Source organism: Neoarius graeffei, chromosome 10 (genome assembly GCF_027579695.1).
Source record: "Neoarius graeffei isolate fNeoGra1 chromosome 10, fNeoGra1.pri, whole genome shotgun sequence".
Lineage (NCBI taxonomy): Eukaryota > Metazoa > Chordata > Actinopteri > Siluriformes > Ariidae > Neoarius > Neoarius graeffei.
Genome location: NC_083578.1, coordinates 89,328,909 through 89,348,336, shown reverse-complemented (window position 1 = coordinate 89,348,336; position 19,428 = coordinate 89,328,909). Strand labels below are relative to the sequence as shown.

The window sequence follows — 19,428 nt, the reverse complement described above, 5'->3', positions numbered from 1 at the left end:
CCCCCATTTTCTAAATACAGTATGCATAAGGCTCTGCAGGTCTAAAATGTGAAAATTAACATAAAATAAGAAAAATCCACCACACACTATACTATACAAAAAGATCATTTATTCCACTTTTAATCTATGTATCATATCCCCAAAATACAACTACATCATATTTATCTTTTTTAATACTTGTATCAATGTCATAAATTAGTTATTAAAATCTGTCAATTTTTAAACAACAAAACCAGAAAGAAAGAAAATAGAAGGATAATAAATCAGATTTTCTGTTTCAAAAACAAACAAACAAACAAACAAACAAACAAACAAACAAACAAACAAACAAACATTCTTTAAAAAATATAATTACCATTCATATGGACAATGACAACACAACACTAAACTCAAAGAGAAACGGTGCAGGAGAAAAAAAAAAGCCATGAAAAAAACCGGAAAAACAAGATTCAAAAACTTGAATTCATGTTCTTTAAAAAAAATTATATTATATATAATTTTATAACTATACAAAATCCTATTTAATTTCAGAAAAAAAGTGACACACTTTTGTGGGAAATTTTAACATTCAGGAAAGCGGTTACTGATGCACAGTGATGGAGGTTCGAGGACTTCTGGAAGGTGAAAGCTGTGTGAAGATGATGTTACAGGACTGAGAGCCCAGCTAACTCCCTGAGTGTGTGTGAGACGGGAGAGCGAGACGGGAGTCACGCGGCAGTTGGTACACATACAATCTAAAAGCTGTTAAACGCATCATTTACCTTCACCTTACAATGAATCTGTTAAATAACACTTACAGTGTGTGTGTGTGTGTTTAATTTTAAACCAAATTATCCCATTAACTAACCCTGGCCCGTGCTAGAGTGAACCTACCTCATATCTATTGCACAGTCCCATTATGACACTGTTGTAAACACACAGACTTGTTTTATAACCAGTTTTAAAACCATAAGGAAACCAATAACTACAGGACAAAATAACTGCTATTCCAGCAGCGACACGTAAAGCAAGCAAGAGTCGACGGCTGTGACGATGAAAACGGTCACATTTTCTGACCAGTCTTTCTGTATTTCGCTTTTGAGGGAAAAAAAATTAAATCTGTACTAGATTTATATAACAAAGTTACTCCAAGACATGATAATGTTTTCATTGTCCAGACTGAACCTAAAATTCACAACGTTTTAAAATTTTCCATAATGCTGATTTTCTTCGTACTCACACTCCCACCCTTTTTTTTAAGGCTAAATCTTTCTCGAGGAGGTATATCACATACATTCTTTGAAAATACATTTTGCAAAGAACATTCGCCTTTTGTAAAAGGTGAGCTTATCATTTCATCTTTATTTGAATTAAATTATAAATCTTTATAGAGCTATTGCTCTATAAAGATTTACAATTTAATTAATTATATTAAATTATATAGTTCTATTAACACTGAATATAGTTATATTAACACTGAACTTGAAGGCTCACATTCCATTACATATTTAGGCTACGAGCAGTAAACAGGCCAAATCAGGCTCTTTAGCTTTACTGCAGCGCCATCTGCTGTTCTGAATCCATAAAAAGGTTTTGATCGACCCCATGACTTTGTGTTTATTGGAAAATGAGCAGCTAATAGTTGGGGTAAAATGGTGCATCTCTGTTTGGGCATGTGTCAGTTCCATTTCACATCATCAAGTCCGACCCTGGGGCGAATTGTAGGTGCAAAATTAAAACGTTCATCCATCAGTTTGCTCAAATACACACTCCAAGTCAGAGTGTGTTTAATAATAGTGGATCGTAGCTACGCAGTTCATAACTGAACAAAGCAAAGGGAAAAATCCACTGAGATGACAGAAGAGCAGTGTGTGTGAGCGAGAGCAAGCATGAACCTGAATATCATCCAGCCTGAGGGTGAGAGGGTGTAATAACTTCCCTCTTTTGTGGAGGTGTAAAATCTACAAGTGCTATTCATCTGCTTAAAAAAAGTGTCTCAGTCAATGAGATGAAGTCAGAATGTATATTATTATTATTATTATTATTATTACTGTATTTTCCAGAAAACAAGACACCCTCATACATTCTGTATTCCTGAAGGGGGATCTGTATCTCCATCACACTACTCCTGCAGGCATTTTAACTATTTAACAATTACTCTCTAAAGGTGAAGTGAATATCAGTGAATAATAATAAGTGAGATAAAGTTGAGGTCGACGTTATTATTCACCGATATTCACTGAGCCTGAGACAGATAATTGCTTTAGTATAAATACATAGGTGATTATTTAAAAAAAGTATAAAAATATATTTCAAACTTCAAGATCTTCATGTAAATGTAATAACTTTGTGGCGTAGACTTGTGTCACTTATCTATGCTGAGTCACATAAAATACTTTGTTTTGAAATCGATAAAATGAATCCCAATCCCACCTTCCCTTTGAATACTTTTAGACCAAACTTCAGAGCATCTTTAGTACTTTTAGGAACAGCATTTTCTTTCATCATTTGTAATTCTTCTTCACTTACAGTGATGAAGCGATCAGCCATCATTTTGCCGAGTTGCTCGAGGTGATTATCAAGAAATAATCTGAATCTCTTGACCAATCAGAGCACACAATTTTCTATAAATCATCTCTGTATTTGTACTAAATAATAATACTTTGATACTTCAGCACCCCCTACTGGTGCACTCGTTAGTTCAAATTTTTGTCTTCCATTATTATTATCTCATCTCATTATCTCTGGCCGCTTTATATTTCTACAGGGTCGCAAGCAAGCTGGAGCCTATCCCAGCTGACTACGGGCGAAAGGCGGGGTACACCCTGGACAAGTCGCCAGGTCATCACAGGGCTGACACATAGACACAGACAACCATTCACACTCACATTCACACCTACGCTCAATTTAGAGTCACCAGTTAACCTAACCTGCATGTCTTTGGACTGTGGGGGAAACCGGAGCACCCGGAGGAAACCCACGCGGACACGGGGAGAACATGCAAACTCCGCACAGAAAGGCCCTCGCCGGCCACGGGGCTCGAACCCGGACCTTCTTGCTGTGAGGCGACAGCGCTAACCACTACACCACCGTGCCGCCCCATTATTATTATTATTATTATTATTATTAATTTGCTCTAGCAGTGCAATAATCATCTTCTTCTAACATTTTTAGGACACTATTTCTCCCTCAGTTTTCAACCAATCACCACCAAATTGCAGATGAAGAATACCTCTGGGGTGAATTAAGTTGCTATGACTTTTGGTGCTGATCTGGATCACCGAACCAGAATGATCCATGAAAAATGGACTTTTTTCCTCACTAAGTGTCATTCTCTATCTCTTACCATTCCGGATCTATAGGACACGGTGACCAGACGTCTCGGTTTGTAAGAGCTAGTGCAAATCACTGTGACTTTAATCACAGTATCTATCGAGTTGTTATTATTATTGTATTGTAATCTCTCATTCCTGGATAATATCCGTCATGCTGCCTGTTCACTGCACACAGCTCTGAATATAACAGTCAGAATTCACTTCCTCGTGGCTGCCGTATCGCTTTTAAACTATAATCAGTGGCAGCAGATGGTTTAATTCACATCATGTAAACGGTTTTGATAAACATATGATGTGTAACTTGAATGTAGTTGTCGTGTTGCTGCATTGCTAACCGAGCACGCCACAACCGTTGGATTAACACCATCCGTGTTACTAAACTATAACTGGATTATGAAGTAAATTTTAAGTACCAAATGGTTGATGATTCGCTCGATGAATGAAATATATTTTTGACTGAAATATATTACTTATGCATTACAGTCACTTCCTGTCTCGTTGCACAAGTTGAACATTTTCAATGCAGCTTTCATTAGAAGCAGTGAAAAGGCAGCATACGTTTATATTTTATCAGTGAAAACAAAAAACTTCTTGTTATTCATGTTATACACTTCTCTAGCGAACCATAAAACCATGAACAAATGGGCGAATGAAAAAACGATAACATGGATGATGTTTGGCTTATAGTCTGGAGAATACGGTACTGTGCTTCACACATCACTGCTCATGCTTAATAGATCATTCTCCATCTATATGTATGATATATTCTTATATATAAATATATATTCTAATTTCAAATGCTACACACACACACACACACACACACACACACACACACACACTATTTTGAGAGTCAAAATAGATATATCGAAATATTACACGTTTCATTCTAGAGTGGCGTTTCCAGGAAAAAAGAAAAGAAATGGGAAAATTTGTTAATTTTTTTGCATTAAATTAACAATAATAATGTTTTAAAAAGGTCAGAGTGAAGACCTCAACCAGTGTGCACACAGCCTCGTTTACATGCCTGCGTCATGTTAGCAGATTAGCATCATTTAAAAAAAAAATGCTAAACCCTGCTGGAACTGAGGATAAGAAACTAAAATAAACCACTACATTCAGAAAAAAATAATAATTTAAACACCCACAGTTGTGTCCCACTGGGCCTGTCAGAGATTTACGCTCTGATCCTACACTATACACTCGCTCCATACTGCCCTGATGTGATCATGGCCAAACCCTCTTTTTACTGAAAATGGATTTAAAGTGACGGGCGAATTTAATGGTGAAGAAAAGGTGCTAAAACTCTCCTACAAAGTTCTTCTGCTACCTTTCAAGTCATGGTGTGAAAGGATATCAACGTGGGTGCTGAACAGCCTGTAAAATAAAATCCAACAGAATTATTCTGCATCATGATAAAGTTTGATAACCGGTTTAGTTATCTAGTCTAGCTAACCGCTGGTAAACAGAATTAACCCTTTGGTGACTGACCCCTTGAAAATGGTTCCTCCAGGAACGATGACATTTCAGTTGTCAAGACAACGGAAAAACTAAAATACAAAAACAGAAAGATGCGTCACAATGCTCTTGTGCACAAAACAAAATGCTCTTGTATTTGTATTTGTATTTTAGTTTTTCTGTTGTCTTGACAACTGAAACGTCATGGTTCCTGGAGGAACCATTTTCAAGGGGTCAGTCACCAAAGGGTTAAATAAATATTAACCTATGATTATGTACTTTTTAAAAAAAAATTTGTTGATTCAGCGTGACTCGCTCTAAAGACAGTAGGACTTGATTGGTTTTCTTGCAGCTACCATCGTGAGGATGTATGCAATCACCATGGCGACGTTAACATGGCAGCGTGCTAGCGCTGGTGAAGTAATGTAGCCGTTTACGTCAATCCTGCTCCCGTCACCAAATTTAGCTCGAACCGAACCGAGCTGGTTTTTAAACTGAGTTCGTTTACAAATGAAGCAGAACATTTGGATGAAACATTCAGACTAAACAGATCGCTTTGATAGACTTATCACTACAAAGTTATGCATAGTTTCACGTAGATCAGTATAATTTCCACGTAGACAGCTGAACTCAAATTAGCTGCGAGTTTTCCGGCACCAAAGTATCCATCAATGTGAACGTTTTCATTTGGATTTTTTTTCCCCTGGTCAGTTTAAAACAATCCTACAAACCAGTGCCACTCTCCTTTAAAAACCCAGTTGGTGTTTTATTTGGGCTGCACTGTCAAACACCTGTTAGGGAAGGAGCTCAGAGAAAAGGGATGAGATTCAGAGTCCAGAAGAAGTGGTGTTGTGTGCAGGATTGTCAGTGAGCTGCTGGTCTGTTCATGGTGCTTCACATTGACCTTTGTTTCATCTCTACGTCTCTTTCGTCATCTTGAACGTTCACTCTTAAGCACCAGTTTGAGTGACACTCGGGCGTCGTCTAGTTCCTGGTGGAGTCGGGGAAGAAGCTCTCGCTACCGAAGACCTCCCGATACAGCGGGGGGAAGTTGTAGGCCGTTTCTGGGTGGAGCAGGCGGAAAAACTCCAGCTTGTCTATGTGGAGGTTGCAGATGGACTTGATCACAGGAAGTTTCGCCAGCATCTAAAGATAAAGAGGATATAAAAGTTTGTTACAGTATTACAGCATATAACTAAAAGTACACACTCAAAGACCGTGGTATTAACGTTCGATTTATAACGGCACCTTGTTGAGTTTGTGCTCGTTGGCGCCCTCTCTGTTCAGACAGTGCTGCAGCGCCTGATAAACTTTCTCCTGCAGACTCTGAACCTGCTGTCTGTCTGTAAGCCAGGGCCAATCTGTTAACACACACACACACACACACACACACACACACACACCAGTTAACTCTTGCAAATCTCCTGACCTCGTCTCCGACGTCAAGAAGCTCGATAAAGTTGCTAGTGTTAAACAATTTTTATCTCAAGGTCAAGGTTGCCTACAATCTCATCCGTATACGTTTACACACACATACGCTGAGGTGGCAGTTTACGAGACTGATTTACTGGTATTGTGCATGGTGATATGTTGATGTGTTGAAATATAGCCTTTTATATTCCAGTTCTTTCTAAACCTGTGCAGTTTTATTTATTTTCTTAATTTAATTTCATTGCTCAGACCATTCCTGACACTGCACAATTCTATAAGCCATGCTTTGTTGACAAGTGATTTAAAAAAAAAAAAAAAAACCAAAAAAAAAAAAACAAAAAAACAACCCAAGAGTGCTCTGAGAGCACAATATCCCCTGCTGGCAACTGTGCCATAACTCTGGTAAAATGTGACTGAATTAAACAAAATTGCAATATGCGTATTACTGACATATAACAAAGAATCCTGTCAAGTTTCGTGAAATTGCTCCAAAAATTCTGAGAGGAGTTGATTTCAGAAGGTGAGTACCCTTCCCGGGACGGACGGATATCACCATGACATAATCCCCCGTCAGGCCTTTCGGCCAGCGGGAGATAAAAATTGTGAGGGAAGTTGATTTCAGAAAGCAAGCACACGTTGATGAAATTGCCAAAGTACAAGTTTGTTAATAATCAAGGGCATAACTCTGGGACAATTTGCCCAAATTAAATTAAATTTCAATATGTGTATAACTGTCATATAACACAGCCTTTTGCCAAGTTTGGTGAAATTCCTCCACAAATTGTGAGAGGAGTTGATTTCAGAAGAACGTACACCCTCATGAAATTGTCAAAGTACAAGTTATTTAATCAAGGGCCAAAACTCTGGGAAAAATTTCATAAGTGAAATTAAATCGCAATCTGCGTATTACTGTCATATAACAAGGCCGTTTGCCAAGCTTCGATAAATTTGTCCAAAAATTGTGAGAGGAGTTGATGTCAGAAGGCAAGCACACCTTCATGAAATTGTCAAATTATAATTTTGTTAATCAAGGGCTGTAACTCTGGTAAAATGTGACCCAATTTAACGAAATTATAATATGCGTAATACCAACATATAACAAAGAATCCTGCCAAGTTTCGTGAAATTCTTCCAAAAAGTGTAAGAGGAGTTGATTTCAGAAGGTGAGCACCCTTCCTGGGACGGATGGACGGGCATCACCACGACATAATCCCCCTTCGGGCCTTTCAGCTAGCGGGGAATTAAAAATTTTTTATTGAGCCAGAAAACGTGTTGTGACTTGGACGTGCAGTTTGGATGAACGTTAAAATTACTTATTAGCTAGCTACCATAGCTCCAGTGCTCACATGAAACGTGGCTTCGTTAACTGTTACAAATACAATGAGAATACAAATGCGTCATTCACCACCAAGCTAAAAATATGTAAATATAGATATGTATCGTGCCATGAGATTTTTGTATCAGATGCTGTTTACAGAATGTGTAGAAACAGCGTTGAAAATCCTGTGATTTTTTGCATGGTTTTCACAGGCTGATCCCGTAGGGGGCGCTATCGAGGTGATTATTCGTTGATAGTTACTGGAACAGCCAGCAAAAATGGTGCAAAATATCATGCGCTTCATGACGCTGTTTCTACGCATTCTGTAAACAGAGCATCTGGTACAAAAATCCCATGGCACAGCAGGTGTATACACTACCATTCAAAAGTTTGGGGTCACTTTGAAATGTCCTTATTTTTGAAAGAAAAGCACTGTTCTTTTCAATGAAGATCACTTTAAACTAATCAGAAATCCACTCTATACATTGCTAATGTGGTAAATGACTATTCTAGCTGCAAATGTCTGGTTTTTGGTGCAATATCTCCATAGGTGTATAGAGGCCCATTTCCAGCAACTCTCACTCCAGTGTTCTAATGGTACAATGTGTTTGCTCATTGCCTCAGAAGGCTAATGGATGATTAGAAAACCCTTGTACAATCATGTTAGCACAGCTGAAAACAGTTGAGCTCTTTAGAGAAGCTATAAAACTGACCTTCCTTTGAGCAGATTGAGTTTCTGGAGCATCACATTTGTGGGGTCGATTAAATGCTCAAAATGGCCAGAAAAATGGCTTGACTATATTTTCTATTCATTTTACAACTTATGGTGGTAAATAAAAGTGTGACTTTTCATAGAAAACACAAAATTGTCTGGGTGACCCCAAACTTTTGAACGGTGGTGTATGAAATTGTATACATTAGTGATACCAAATGGAGTATTACTCAGTCAGGGATGTCTCAGAACATTGTATTGAGCCCTGATGATGTTGCTCGCTATTGTGGGATGCTAGCGACGAACTCCTCATGCTGGCATTTATATTTACGATATCTTTAAAACCAAACAAAACCCCCAAAAATAAACTCCTTTACACTGATAAATAATATCCATCCAAGACATGTTCAAGTGTTCATTTGTTCATATTTGTACCTGTATACTGCGTACAGACTGTTTTTATTTTAAAATAGTATGTCCCTGGGCGCAGACATCTTACTCGAGGCTCAAATATTGCACTCCGAGTACAAATTACAGGAGAGAATCCGAGATTGTGACGTCACTTTTACGCTACATGACTTACCGAGGATGAGATCTAGTGGATGTGCCACTTCTCAATTGTTGTAATCAAGCGTAAATATGTCAAGTGTCAAGCATTTTGTGTAAAAATAAGCTCGAACACTGCAAAGGGGAATTTTTTTTGCACTCTAACAGGCTGACTTGCACGGCCCCGTGTTCACTTCCTCTTCCATTGCTTCCTGTGTCGCTGGAATCACTTTCATTGTTTCTTGCATTCAGCTCATATTCTGGTTCAAACAGATACATTATTGGCATTCGCACGCATCACTTTTTCCCCATGTGCAATACTGGCATTTGTGCTACACCCGCTCCCCACATGAGACAATGCATGCACATCTCTTAATTATCATTTCTATTTTCACTTTAATTTTCACTTCCATTTTTATGTTTAGGACTTTGAATGTTTTTTATTGCTATTCTGTTAAACCCCAGTAGCACAGCCGACATTCTGACTACAAAAACCAAACACTTAAAGCTAGACGGCCTTTCGATTTCATAAAATCGGTGAAATTTAGTTCCCTCTGAAATGTGGTCATTGTGATATCTGTTTATTTCTGTAATATCTCACAAAATGTCAGGCCATTCTGTGGCTGGGAAGTTATTTAATTTGAGGGGATTAAAGCAAATAAAGTACATGAAATCGCTCGCTTGGCGCAGTCAAGCAGACAGAGGAAGTCCGTGTGCGCATGCGCAGGTTTACCTTCTTCTTCTTCTTTTGGGTTTTACAGCAGCTGGCATCCACAGTGTTGCATTACTGCCATCTACAGGTTTCCCTTTGCACTGACAATTCCATCATTCTGTTGCTAAACGAACAGCTGATCACACCGAGGTGCTCGCTGAGCTTCATATTTATTAGTATGGTCCTGCGTTTCCTTTCCTTCGTATATAACATAACGTTTTTTCTTCTCACTTTCTTTCCGTTACTGTAGTCGGTCTTTCACATTTCGTTCGCACACTCTCGTCCTCTATTTTTCTCTCCTGTTTCAAATTTGTATCCCACAATGCCTTGCGTGAACGGGGAAAGCCCACCACGTGATGTGAGGCATGACGTAGTATCTTGAATTGGGTCATGGTGAAGCAGGAAAAAAAATAGCAGAGAATTTAGGGACACGGGTCCTTAAACTGTTCTGTTTAATAAAAACCTAATAAAATTGGAAGTCTGTGATTCAAATTCAGTAGCTTTCAGTCACTAAACAAAAATAATTGGGTGTCGGGAAAATTATTTTTATGACCTACACTTGAAAAATCAGAAAGGCAGTCTACTTTTAAGTTTAGATGAAATGCAATTAAATTCACATTTTCACCTCGTGAAACACCAAAAATATCCGGTAGGAAGATGCTGGAGTTCGTTCTCCTGGAGCACAGTGTGTAATCTGCTTTTCTTTGGTTGTTAATTATGTAACAATGTATTCTAGGTTTAAGTCACGTCATGGTGATAACCTCGTATCAGATGTTCATATCAGAACATTAACAATTAAATGAGCCTTGCTCAAGAGCACTTCAGTCATTCCTGCTGGTCTAGGGAATCGAACCGGCAACCTTTTGCTCCCAAAGCTGCTTCTCTAACCATTAGGATGTGGCATCCTCCAATAATAGTGTGCGAGTGCTGTAGAGTTTGTGCAGCATGTAATGATGTCATTTTGTCGTACAAATGAAATTTTGGCTGTTGAATTGAATGAAGATGTAAGACCTGGGGAGAACAGGATGGCGGCGCTGAACAGGGCCATTTCTTCTTCTGTCAGCTGCAGACGGCTGATCGATCTCGCGAGTTCAAACACTGCGTTCACCAGATCATCACAGCCTACGGGGTCAAACGGGAGGGAGAAAAAACAAAACAAAAAAACACACACCCTGGTTAGAAATCAAAAAAGTGGTCCGATAATCCAAAACACAAACCCATAAATCAGTCAGCTGGAGAAACTTCTAGAACACGCACAACATGAAAAATGTGTCAGAAGTGTCACTTTGATCAAATCCATTAATTAAACCCATTAACCAGTGCCAGTAATGGCAGTTATTTTAATTATGCACTATCCGTGCCCAGTGTGAACAGGATATGCAGGTTCGAGATCACTGCGAGAGGAAAAATATTCAAAAAATAAATAATAATAAACACTGAGTGGAAAACTGCAGGCTGGTTGGCATTCCGGAATCATACCCTGTGAACCAATAACTGTTGGATAATGACATACCGAGAGCTTTGAAGATCTGAACACTTGCGAACTTGCCATCGAAGAGCAGCGTGTGGTTCACAGGGTTGTAGGCTCGACACATCTGAATCAGCAACACGCTCAGACATCCTGTGGAGAACGGAGGAGAAAGGAAAAAAACCCCCATGGGGATTCAAAACCCAAACTCTTAAGCCTGCGTCTGAACTTGAGCGCACACAGTGTCCGATTTATCAGGAACGCCTGTACATTCATGCAGTTATCTAAATCAGCCAATCACGTGACACGGCAGCAGCACAATCATGCAGATCCAAGTCAAGAGCTTCAGTTAATGTTCATCAAACATCAGAATGAATAAAGCATGATCTCTGATGTTGATCGTGGCACGGACGCTGGTACCAGATGTGCTGGTTCGAGTTTTTCAGAAGCTCCTGAGATTTTCACACACACAATGTTTAAGTGTGTGTTCTTCTGGTATGACTGCGACAGTGTAACGGAACTCTTTCAAACACAACAAAGCCATTATAATTTAAGAGCAGGATAACCTCAGCCTTGCGCAACCAACATCGAACAGCAAATAGACTCACAGATCATCATTTAGCTATCTGGTGATTCATATGTGTGGGGAACAATCTCCCTACAGAACTGAGACATCTCGACTCTCTAATCAAGTTTAAAAGCGCTGTAAAGAAAACGAATCTTACTCGTGGCACATTGTGCAAATGCAATATTTGTGATCAATAGCAGAGAGGAACCGTCAGGGCCTTCTAGTCCTTCAGAGAAGCCCAAACAGATCAGCATTTCAAATGTTACATTTAATTTCTTTCATAACTTCATCATAATTATTCTCTTCTAATTTGAACTTGGCCTCATTTTCTATCAAATGTGCTTCAGAAATGAAAGGGTTACTGTCCTGAAAACATTAAAATAAAGTTATCCAATGAGATTGTTTTGTTTGTTGTGTCTAGGCTGAGAAGAGTTTCAAGCTGCTCACTCATTGGTTCGGACTTCATTGCCGGGACAGAAGGCCATGGCAGTGTATGTTTATGTAGGAAGTGACAGATGAATTAATTAACCAATCAGATTTTGATTTATAGTGGGCGGGACCAAACATTTATCGCCCTCAGCCTCTCGAAGGCCAATGCGAGCTTAACCACGAGTCGGAGAGCAAGTAGCACAGGCTAACAACCGAGAAACTAAGATTTCTGTCTCCAGATGCTTCTTCCACGCACACATGTACTGTAGCAATGTCATAATTTCATATGAATAAAGTTTTAGTTTTGTGTGAACTTCCCCAAATCAGTCTATTCGAATCACAGACTTCCAATTTTATTAGGTTTTTATTAAACAGAACAATCTAAGGCCACGTGGCTCTAAATTCTCTGCTATTTTTTTTCCTGCTTCACCATGACCCAATTCAAGATACTACGTCACGGATCACATCACGTGGTGGGCTTTCTCCGTTCGCACAATGCATTGTGGGATACAAATTTGAAACAGGAGAGAAAAATGGAGGACGTGAGTGTGCGAATGAAACGTGAAAGAGCAACTACAGTAACGGAAAGAAAGCAAGAAGAAAAGACGTTATGTTATATACGAAGGAAAGGAAACGCAGGACCAAACTAATAAATATGGGCGCTCAGCGAGCACCTCGGTGTGATCAGCTGTTCGTTTAGAGACAGAATGATGGAACTGTCAGTGCACGCTCAAAGGGAAACCTGCGCATGCGCACACACACGGACTTCCTCTGTCTGCTTGACTGCGCCAAGCGAGCGATTTCATGCACATTATTTGCTTTAATCCCCTCAAATTAAATAACTTCCCAGCCACAGAATGGCCTGATATTTTGTGAGATATTACAGAAATAAACAGATATCACAATCACCACATTTCAGACGGAACTAAATTTCACCGGTTTTATGAAATCGAAAGGCCGTCTAGCTTTAAATGGTTCCACTATAGTTTCTGATGGGGCGTTAATTAGTGTAACACACCTGTGGACATTATCGAGCTTGGGATATTTGGAAAGGGGTAAGCTGGCTTCGTGAATCCCGCATGGACAATATTCATTAGTACAATATATTTATTTTTTCCAAGATATGATGTTTATTTTTTTGATGTAAGAATGTTTTGATACACATCTGCTGTTTGTATTGGATCAAATATGCAAATTTGTGTCGTAAAATTCTGTGTGAAAAATCGAAACATGTTTATCTGAGTAGCCATTTGGCTGCGTGCTAACTGGTGTATGATGTTGGGATGCTAGAATTCGTTCCCCTGTCTCTGTGTGTTGATCTCCTGGTCATTCATTTTTTTCCAGAATAAATGCTGACAGACTGACGAACTCTTCTCCTCCTCTGCATCATCTATTAGCCACACAGAGACTTTTAGTGATTATTAGAGTCACTGACTGGTGATAGTCAGTTACACACACACTCACTACAGTATTTTTCACTCAGACTTATATATTTTTAATTTAGATCTTTTATTAGTTCGAATGTATTCATTACGAGTCTTTGGCTCATTGTACATATCGATGACAAATAAAGCCATGATTGATTGATTGATTGATTGATTGATTGATTGGACTCAGCGATGAACCAACAACATGAGTCGGTTGTGCTTTTATTTCAATGGAGTAAAGGAAAGAACATGCGATACATGTCACACCAGACAAAAACAAGAAGGGAATCTGTACAAACACCAACAAGCAATAATGCAGAGGATTATTCGGCTTCGATCAGTGAATGAACTCTCTCTTTGTTCGTGACACATTTGGAAATGTCAACCGAATCGAGCGGCTTTAAACGCACAAAGATCCAGAAGAAAGGTTCTGCAAAAGGCGACAAGAATTCAAGGCAGGAAATGAGCAGGATGAAACATGAAGCTAGATCTAGGAAGGAACTGTGGAAGTTCAGCGTGCTTCAGGAAAAGTTAAGAAAGTTAAGCTTATAGCAGCGCAGAACGTTTACAGAGGAACGTGGCATTATGGATGTTTCCAGACAAATGTCCTGTTTTTTCTGGAAAGTTCTACTTAACTGTATATAAAATGCTGTTAAATTGATGGAAATATCAGCTTCAGAAGCCCTGATGAAAGGTGGTGCTGCTGGTTGGTTGGAAGTGTGTGTGTGTGTGTGTTCTCTGACCTGCTTTGAGCAAGACGATCTGGTCGTTCTGACACAGCTCCATGAAGCCTGAGATGCGCTTTGCGAACTCCACCACGTACTGGATGGCGTTAGTGAGTTGCGCCACACACTGCTGCCACATCACCTCCATTGGCTGCACAGGAACCAACACGGAGTGCGAGTGTGTTAATGTCCACTTCATACACATCTTATACCCAGTGAGTAAATCTAAAGCAGTCACACTGCAGGATGAGCATCTGTTTCACTCGTTTCACTGGAGGTTGTAACTATGTTACTAAAACGTTATAAAGCCAGAGCTCTGGTGGTACTTTCAGACCAAATGTCAAATGTTTGAGAGAGCGTCAAAGCAACCAACAGAGGAAGGTGTTCAATTTCTGTGAGCCAGCGTTTCTCAGTGGCATGATCATTGGTGGTGGGGCATCAGAATGAAGATGAAGCTACTTCAGTAACGAGTTATGATGTGGTTCGGCAGCAACCAATCAGAATTTAGACGTGCTCTGATCTGGAGAATACGAAAAAACACAGTCGTGTATATTTTGGTTCTGTTCAAACCGTTCCCAAAGAAAGAAAGAAAACACAACTTTATTCATCACACATTTGTGAAATTTCCTCTCTGCATTTAACCCATCTCAAGCAGTGAACACATACATGCACAAACACATGAGCAATGAGCATACACACACACACACACACACACCCAGAGCAGTGGGCAGCCATGCTAACAGCGCCCGGGGAGCAGTTGGGAGTTAGATGCCTCAGCCCAAGGCCGTCCCATATTAACCTAACCGCATGTCTTTGGACTGTGGGGGAAACCAGAGCACCCAGAGGAAACCCACGCAGACACGGGGAGAACATGCAAACTCCACACAGAAAGGCCCTCGCCGGCTGCTGGGCTCGAACCCAGAACCTTCTTGCTGTGAGGTGACTGTGCTAACCACTACACCACCATGCCGCCCTACGGTACACGAAGTACAATGAAGGAGAAATTAATAATCATGGTGGCGTATTTCCTCGTTACAAATTGAAAGCTATGTGCATGAAATTGATCGCTGGACGTCCTACGAATGAATGAATGAATGAATGAATGATCTTTATTGAGGATGCCAAAGTCACCAAGTGATTTCCAGAAGGGTCCTCAAAAATCTCATCTCATCTCATTATCTGTAGCCGCTTTATCCTTCTACAGGGTCGCAGGCGAGCTGGAGCCTATCCCAGCTGACTATGGGCGAAAGGCGGGGTACACCCTGGACAAGTTGCCAGGTCATCACAGGGCTGACACATAGACACAGACAACCATTCACACTCACATTCACACCTACGGTCAATTTAGAGTCACCAGTTAACCTAACCTGCATGTCTTTGGACTGTGGGGGAAACCGGAGCACCCGGAGGAAACCCACGCGGACACGGGGAGAACATGCAAACTCCACACAGAAAGGCCCTCGCCGGCCCCGGGGCTCGAACCCGGACCTTCTTGCTGTGAGGCGACAGCGCTAACCACTACACCACCGTGACGCCCGTCCTCAAAAATATAAATAAATTACCAACTATGAAAAAGTGATACAATATAAAATATAAAAAAAATACATTAGTTAGAGTGGTTCACATCAACCCATGAAATAAAGTGTAAATGTGAATAAAAGTGTAACAAAAAACTATAACAAGCTGAAGCCAAACAGAGACACTGTAATATCTTCACACCATGCAAGGCCACCTCTGTGATCTCGATCTGTTTGCAATGAAACAGTATTCTCCTCTGAGCAGGGCGTAACATTGGTGTTACACTGGATGATGGTCTTTCCATGAAGTTCCACGTCACAGCTACTTGTAGAGTTGCATTTTATCATCTTCGATACATTGTAAAGATCAGAAAATGTCTCACACTTGATGCTACTACGATTGCCATCCATTCGCTAGTTACCCTGGTGAAAAACCTCACAGGATCTTTAAGGATCCATGAGGACTGTCAAAGATCCTTAAAGATAAGGATCTTTATAGACCCCTTAAAGGATCTTAGAAAGATCTTCAAAGATCTTCATATGCAAAATCATTTGTAAAGATCCTCAAGGATTTGACAAAGATCTTTTAAGGATCCTACAAAGATCCTCAATGATTCAACAAGGATATTTCAAAGATATTACAAGGATACTTTTCAGGATCTTATAAAGATCCTTGTAGATCCATGAAGACCTTGAAAAGAACTTTGTAGATCCTTGAAGATCTTGTCAAGAATATTAAAGATCCCTGAAGATCTTGTCAAGAACTTTAAAGGCCTTGACAAAAATTCTAAAGATCCTTGAAGATCTTGAAAAGAACTTTGAAGATCCTTGAAGACCTTTGTTGCGATCCTCAACAGGATCCTCAAAGACCCTCACGAAGAACTTTATGGATCCTTGAAAGATTTTCACCAGGGCACTGTACCTCAAAGCTTGATTACTGCAGTGCTCTGTTGTATGGCCTTCCTTCATGTCTAATTAGAAGCTGCTGCACGTCTTGTCTCGTTACCTTCGCCAGTCCTTAAGGAGCTTCACTGGCTCCCTGTGGACTATTGTGTAATGTTTAAAATTCCAATCCTGACCTACAAGACACTTCATGACATGGCATGGCTCCTGACTACCTCAATAATCTAATTCCTCCTTACAAGCCATCACATCCCCTCTGTTCCTCCAGTGGGAAACTCTTAAAGGAACCTTCCTTCAATCTCAAGACCTGTGGAAGTTGTGCTTTTTGTGTTGCTGCTCCTGAACTGTGGAACAACTTACCAGAAGACATCAAGGACTGGACCAACAAACATCGACCACTTTAAACGAAAACTCAAGATGCATTTGTTTAATCAGGCCTTTGAATTGTAACTGTCTCCAGTGCTACTGAACTCACAGAAACGGCGCTTTATAAGTCCATAATCATCATCAGGTCCCTTTTTGCAATATGATTAATATCCAACATTTTCATTCGAGATGCTTGTTTTTAAGTAGGATTGCATTTGGCTCAAAATAACACCGATTTAACCAATGGCAGTAACTTGCTGCTAAACTTCAACCTGTATCAGGATCACACTCACTTTTTAATGTTACTTTGTGTGTAGCCGATGTTACTGCTAAAGATCAAAGCTAGTAAACGTGTCCTACAAACCGCATGCTGAACTTAGCACTTAGCATCAACAGCAAACAATCATGGAATCATAACTGCTCATTGTTTTCCTTCATTGAGTGATTTCTTACCTTCACCATTTAAAAAAAGTACAGGAGTTGGACTGACCGGTTGGCACAAAAACACCAGGTGATGTGTTTGCTTTGCGGCACTTTAAAAAGTTTGTCAGGTAAAGCATTCGAAATGAATTTGTAGCCGCGTGTTTCATCTCCGTCACACACTTGGTCTGAGCGTACCATTATTGATGTAATCATTGATTTTATTTTTGCAAGGTATTGAGGGATGAGTACCTTGTTCTGGTACATGCGAGTCTCCTCAGCTGTGTACAGGTTCCACGCGAGCCGTTTCAGTTCCTCTGTAGTGTACTGACTCGTCTCTGCATGTGACTTCACCACACTCTGGGTGAGATGTTCTGAAAACAACACACACACACACACACACACACACACACACACACACACACACACACACACATCACAACACATCGTCCTACAGTCGACATTTTCCACAACAAGCACACACTCCAAAACAAACCAAATTTAAAAATATTTCTTAAATCTTCATTTGGGTTGTAAACATACCAGGGGATAATTATTCCATGAAATTGAGTCGTACATGAGCTGATCATGTATAAGCCATGCATGATGAAATTGAGTGGAATAACTGTTTTATTCTATCCACATTCACTGGATTTTGAGAAACAGAGCATTTTTATTTTTTGCAAATTCGATAAATAAAAACTTTATACAAAACGTCCGACAAAATCATTTCCGCTTAGAATGTAAACAAATCGGCAAAATGACAGGAGCAATTTGCAAAAATCAGAATGAAGATGAAGCTACTTTAGTAACGAGTTATGATGCGGTTCGGCAGCAACCAATCAGAATTTAGAAGTGCTCCGATCTGGAGAATACGAAAAAACACAGTTGTGTATATGTTGGTTCTGTTCAAACCGTTCCCAAGTACAACAAAGGAGAAATTAATAATCATGCTGATGTATTTCCTCGTTACAAATTGAAAGCTGCATGCGTGAAATTGATCGCTGGACGTCCTACGAATGAACAATGATCTTTATTGAGGATGCCAACGTCACTGAGGGATTTCCAGAAGGGTCCTCAAAAATATAAATAAATTAAAAACTATAAAAGTGATACAATATAAAATATAAAAAATACAGAAGTTAGTAGAGTGGTTCACATCAAACCATGAAATAAAGTGTAAATGTGAATAAAAGTACAACAAAAAACTATAACAAGCTGATAATAATAAAAATGCGATAATAATAATTCTTGAAAAAAAAAAGATACGCTCTTACCATCAAATACGTTTCAATATTTTGTTGCTTTTTTGGTATTTTTTTGTGGTTTTGTTTTCGAGTTGAGTTTTAATTTCGTCGTCGGTTGGTTCAGCAACACGCTCCGCCATTTTGTTTTTCTCTACTCACAGTACATGAGCCGATATCCTAGTAGTAGAGTAGCCAGTCAGAGCACACGATTGCTCATATCCAGTGAACATGGATAGAATAATGATGGATATGACGTAGCTACAGTGCTACAGAAAATTAACACAATAACGCAAGGTAAAAATTCCCACATCGAATTTGGGATTTTTCTCCATAAAGTCATTTCCGTATTTAGATACAGATTCAGGCCAGATGTTAGGGCTGCACAGTGCTCAGATTGGGGGTGTAAAGATCCAGAATTAATTTTCTATCACAGCGCTGTTGATTCTGATTGGTCAGAAGGTGTTGATTAATTTTCTCTAACAGCAGCTCTGACAGTAATGCAGCTACACATCACAGGTTTATATTAATATTAACATTAACGCGCTCGTTCTAATCCTTTAGTGTTTCTATAGTGACAGGTCTTCGTTTACGGAAGGAGTCTCACTGACAGTCAGGGGTGAAGCTGTAACTTGAGTCTGTTGTTAAGAGGCGGAGCCTGAAAGTGACGCCGTGAGACTGACCTGTCTCGAGCAGTGAGAGCCCGTCATTGCGCGGCGAGTACATATGAAGAAGCTGGTATTCGTGTTTTAACTCCACAGAGCTGTGTGAGGACGAGTTGCTCCCGCCGCTGCTCCCTTCTCCGCTCGTCCTGTTGTTGCCCTTCAGCTCCAGGCCGCAGTACTCATCCTCCGGGGTCAGGGGCAGGTC

The 19,428-nt window shown here is 39.9% G+C and overlaps 1 protein-coding gene across 1 annotated transcript in view; it reads right to left on the bottom strand.

Moving 5' to 3' along the window:
• Positions 1-5,517: 5,517 nt before the first annotated feature.
• Positions 5,518-19,428, bottom strand: part of rorca (RAR-related orphan receptor C a) — a 42,896-nt gene continuing 28,985 nt past the window's right edge. Inside the window, exons 4-10 of the mRNA XM_060932578.1 lie at positions 19,242-19,428; positions 17,567-17,688; positions 14,127-14,259; positions 11,005-11,112; positions 10,503-10,613; positions 6,021-6,133; positions 5,518-5,918 (exon numbers count right to left, since the gene is read on the bottom strand). The exon at positions 19,242-19,428 is cut by the window's right edge and continues 218 nt beyond it. Coding sequence (XP_060788561.1) covers positions 5,757-5,918; positions 6,021-6,133; positions 10,503-10,613; positions 11,005-11,112; positions 14,127-14,259; positions 17,567-17,688; positions 19,242-19,428 — 936 coding nt within the window. The 3' untranslated portion in view covers positions 5,518-5,756. The remainder of the gene's footprint in view (positions 5,919-6,020; positions 6,134-10,502; positions 10,614-11,004; positions 11,113-14,126; positions 14,260-17,566; positions 17,689-19,241) is intronic.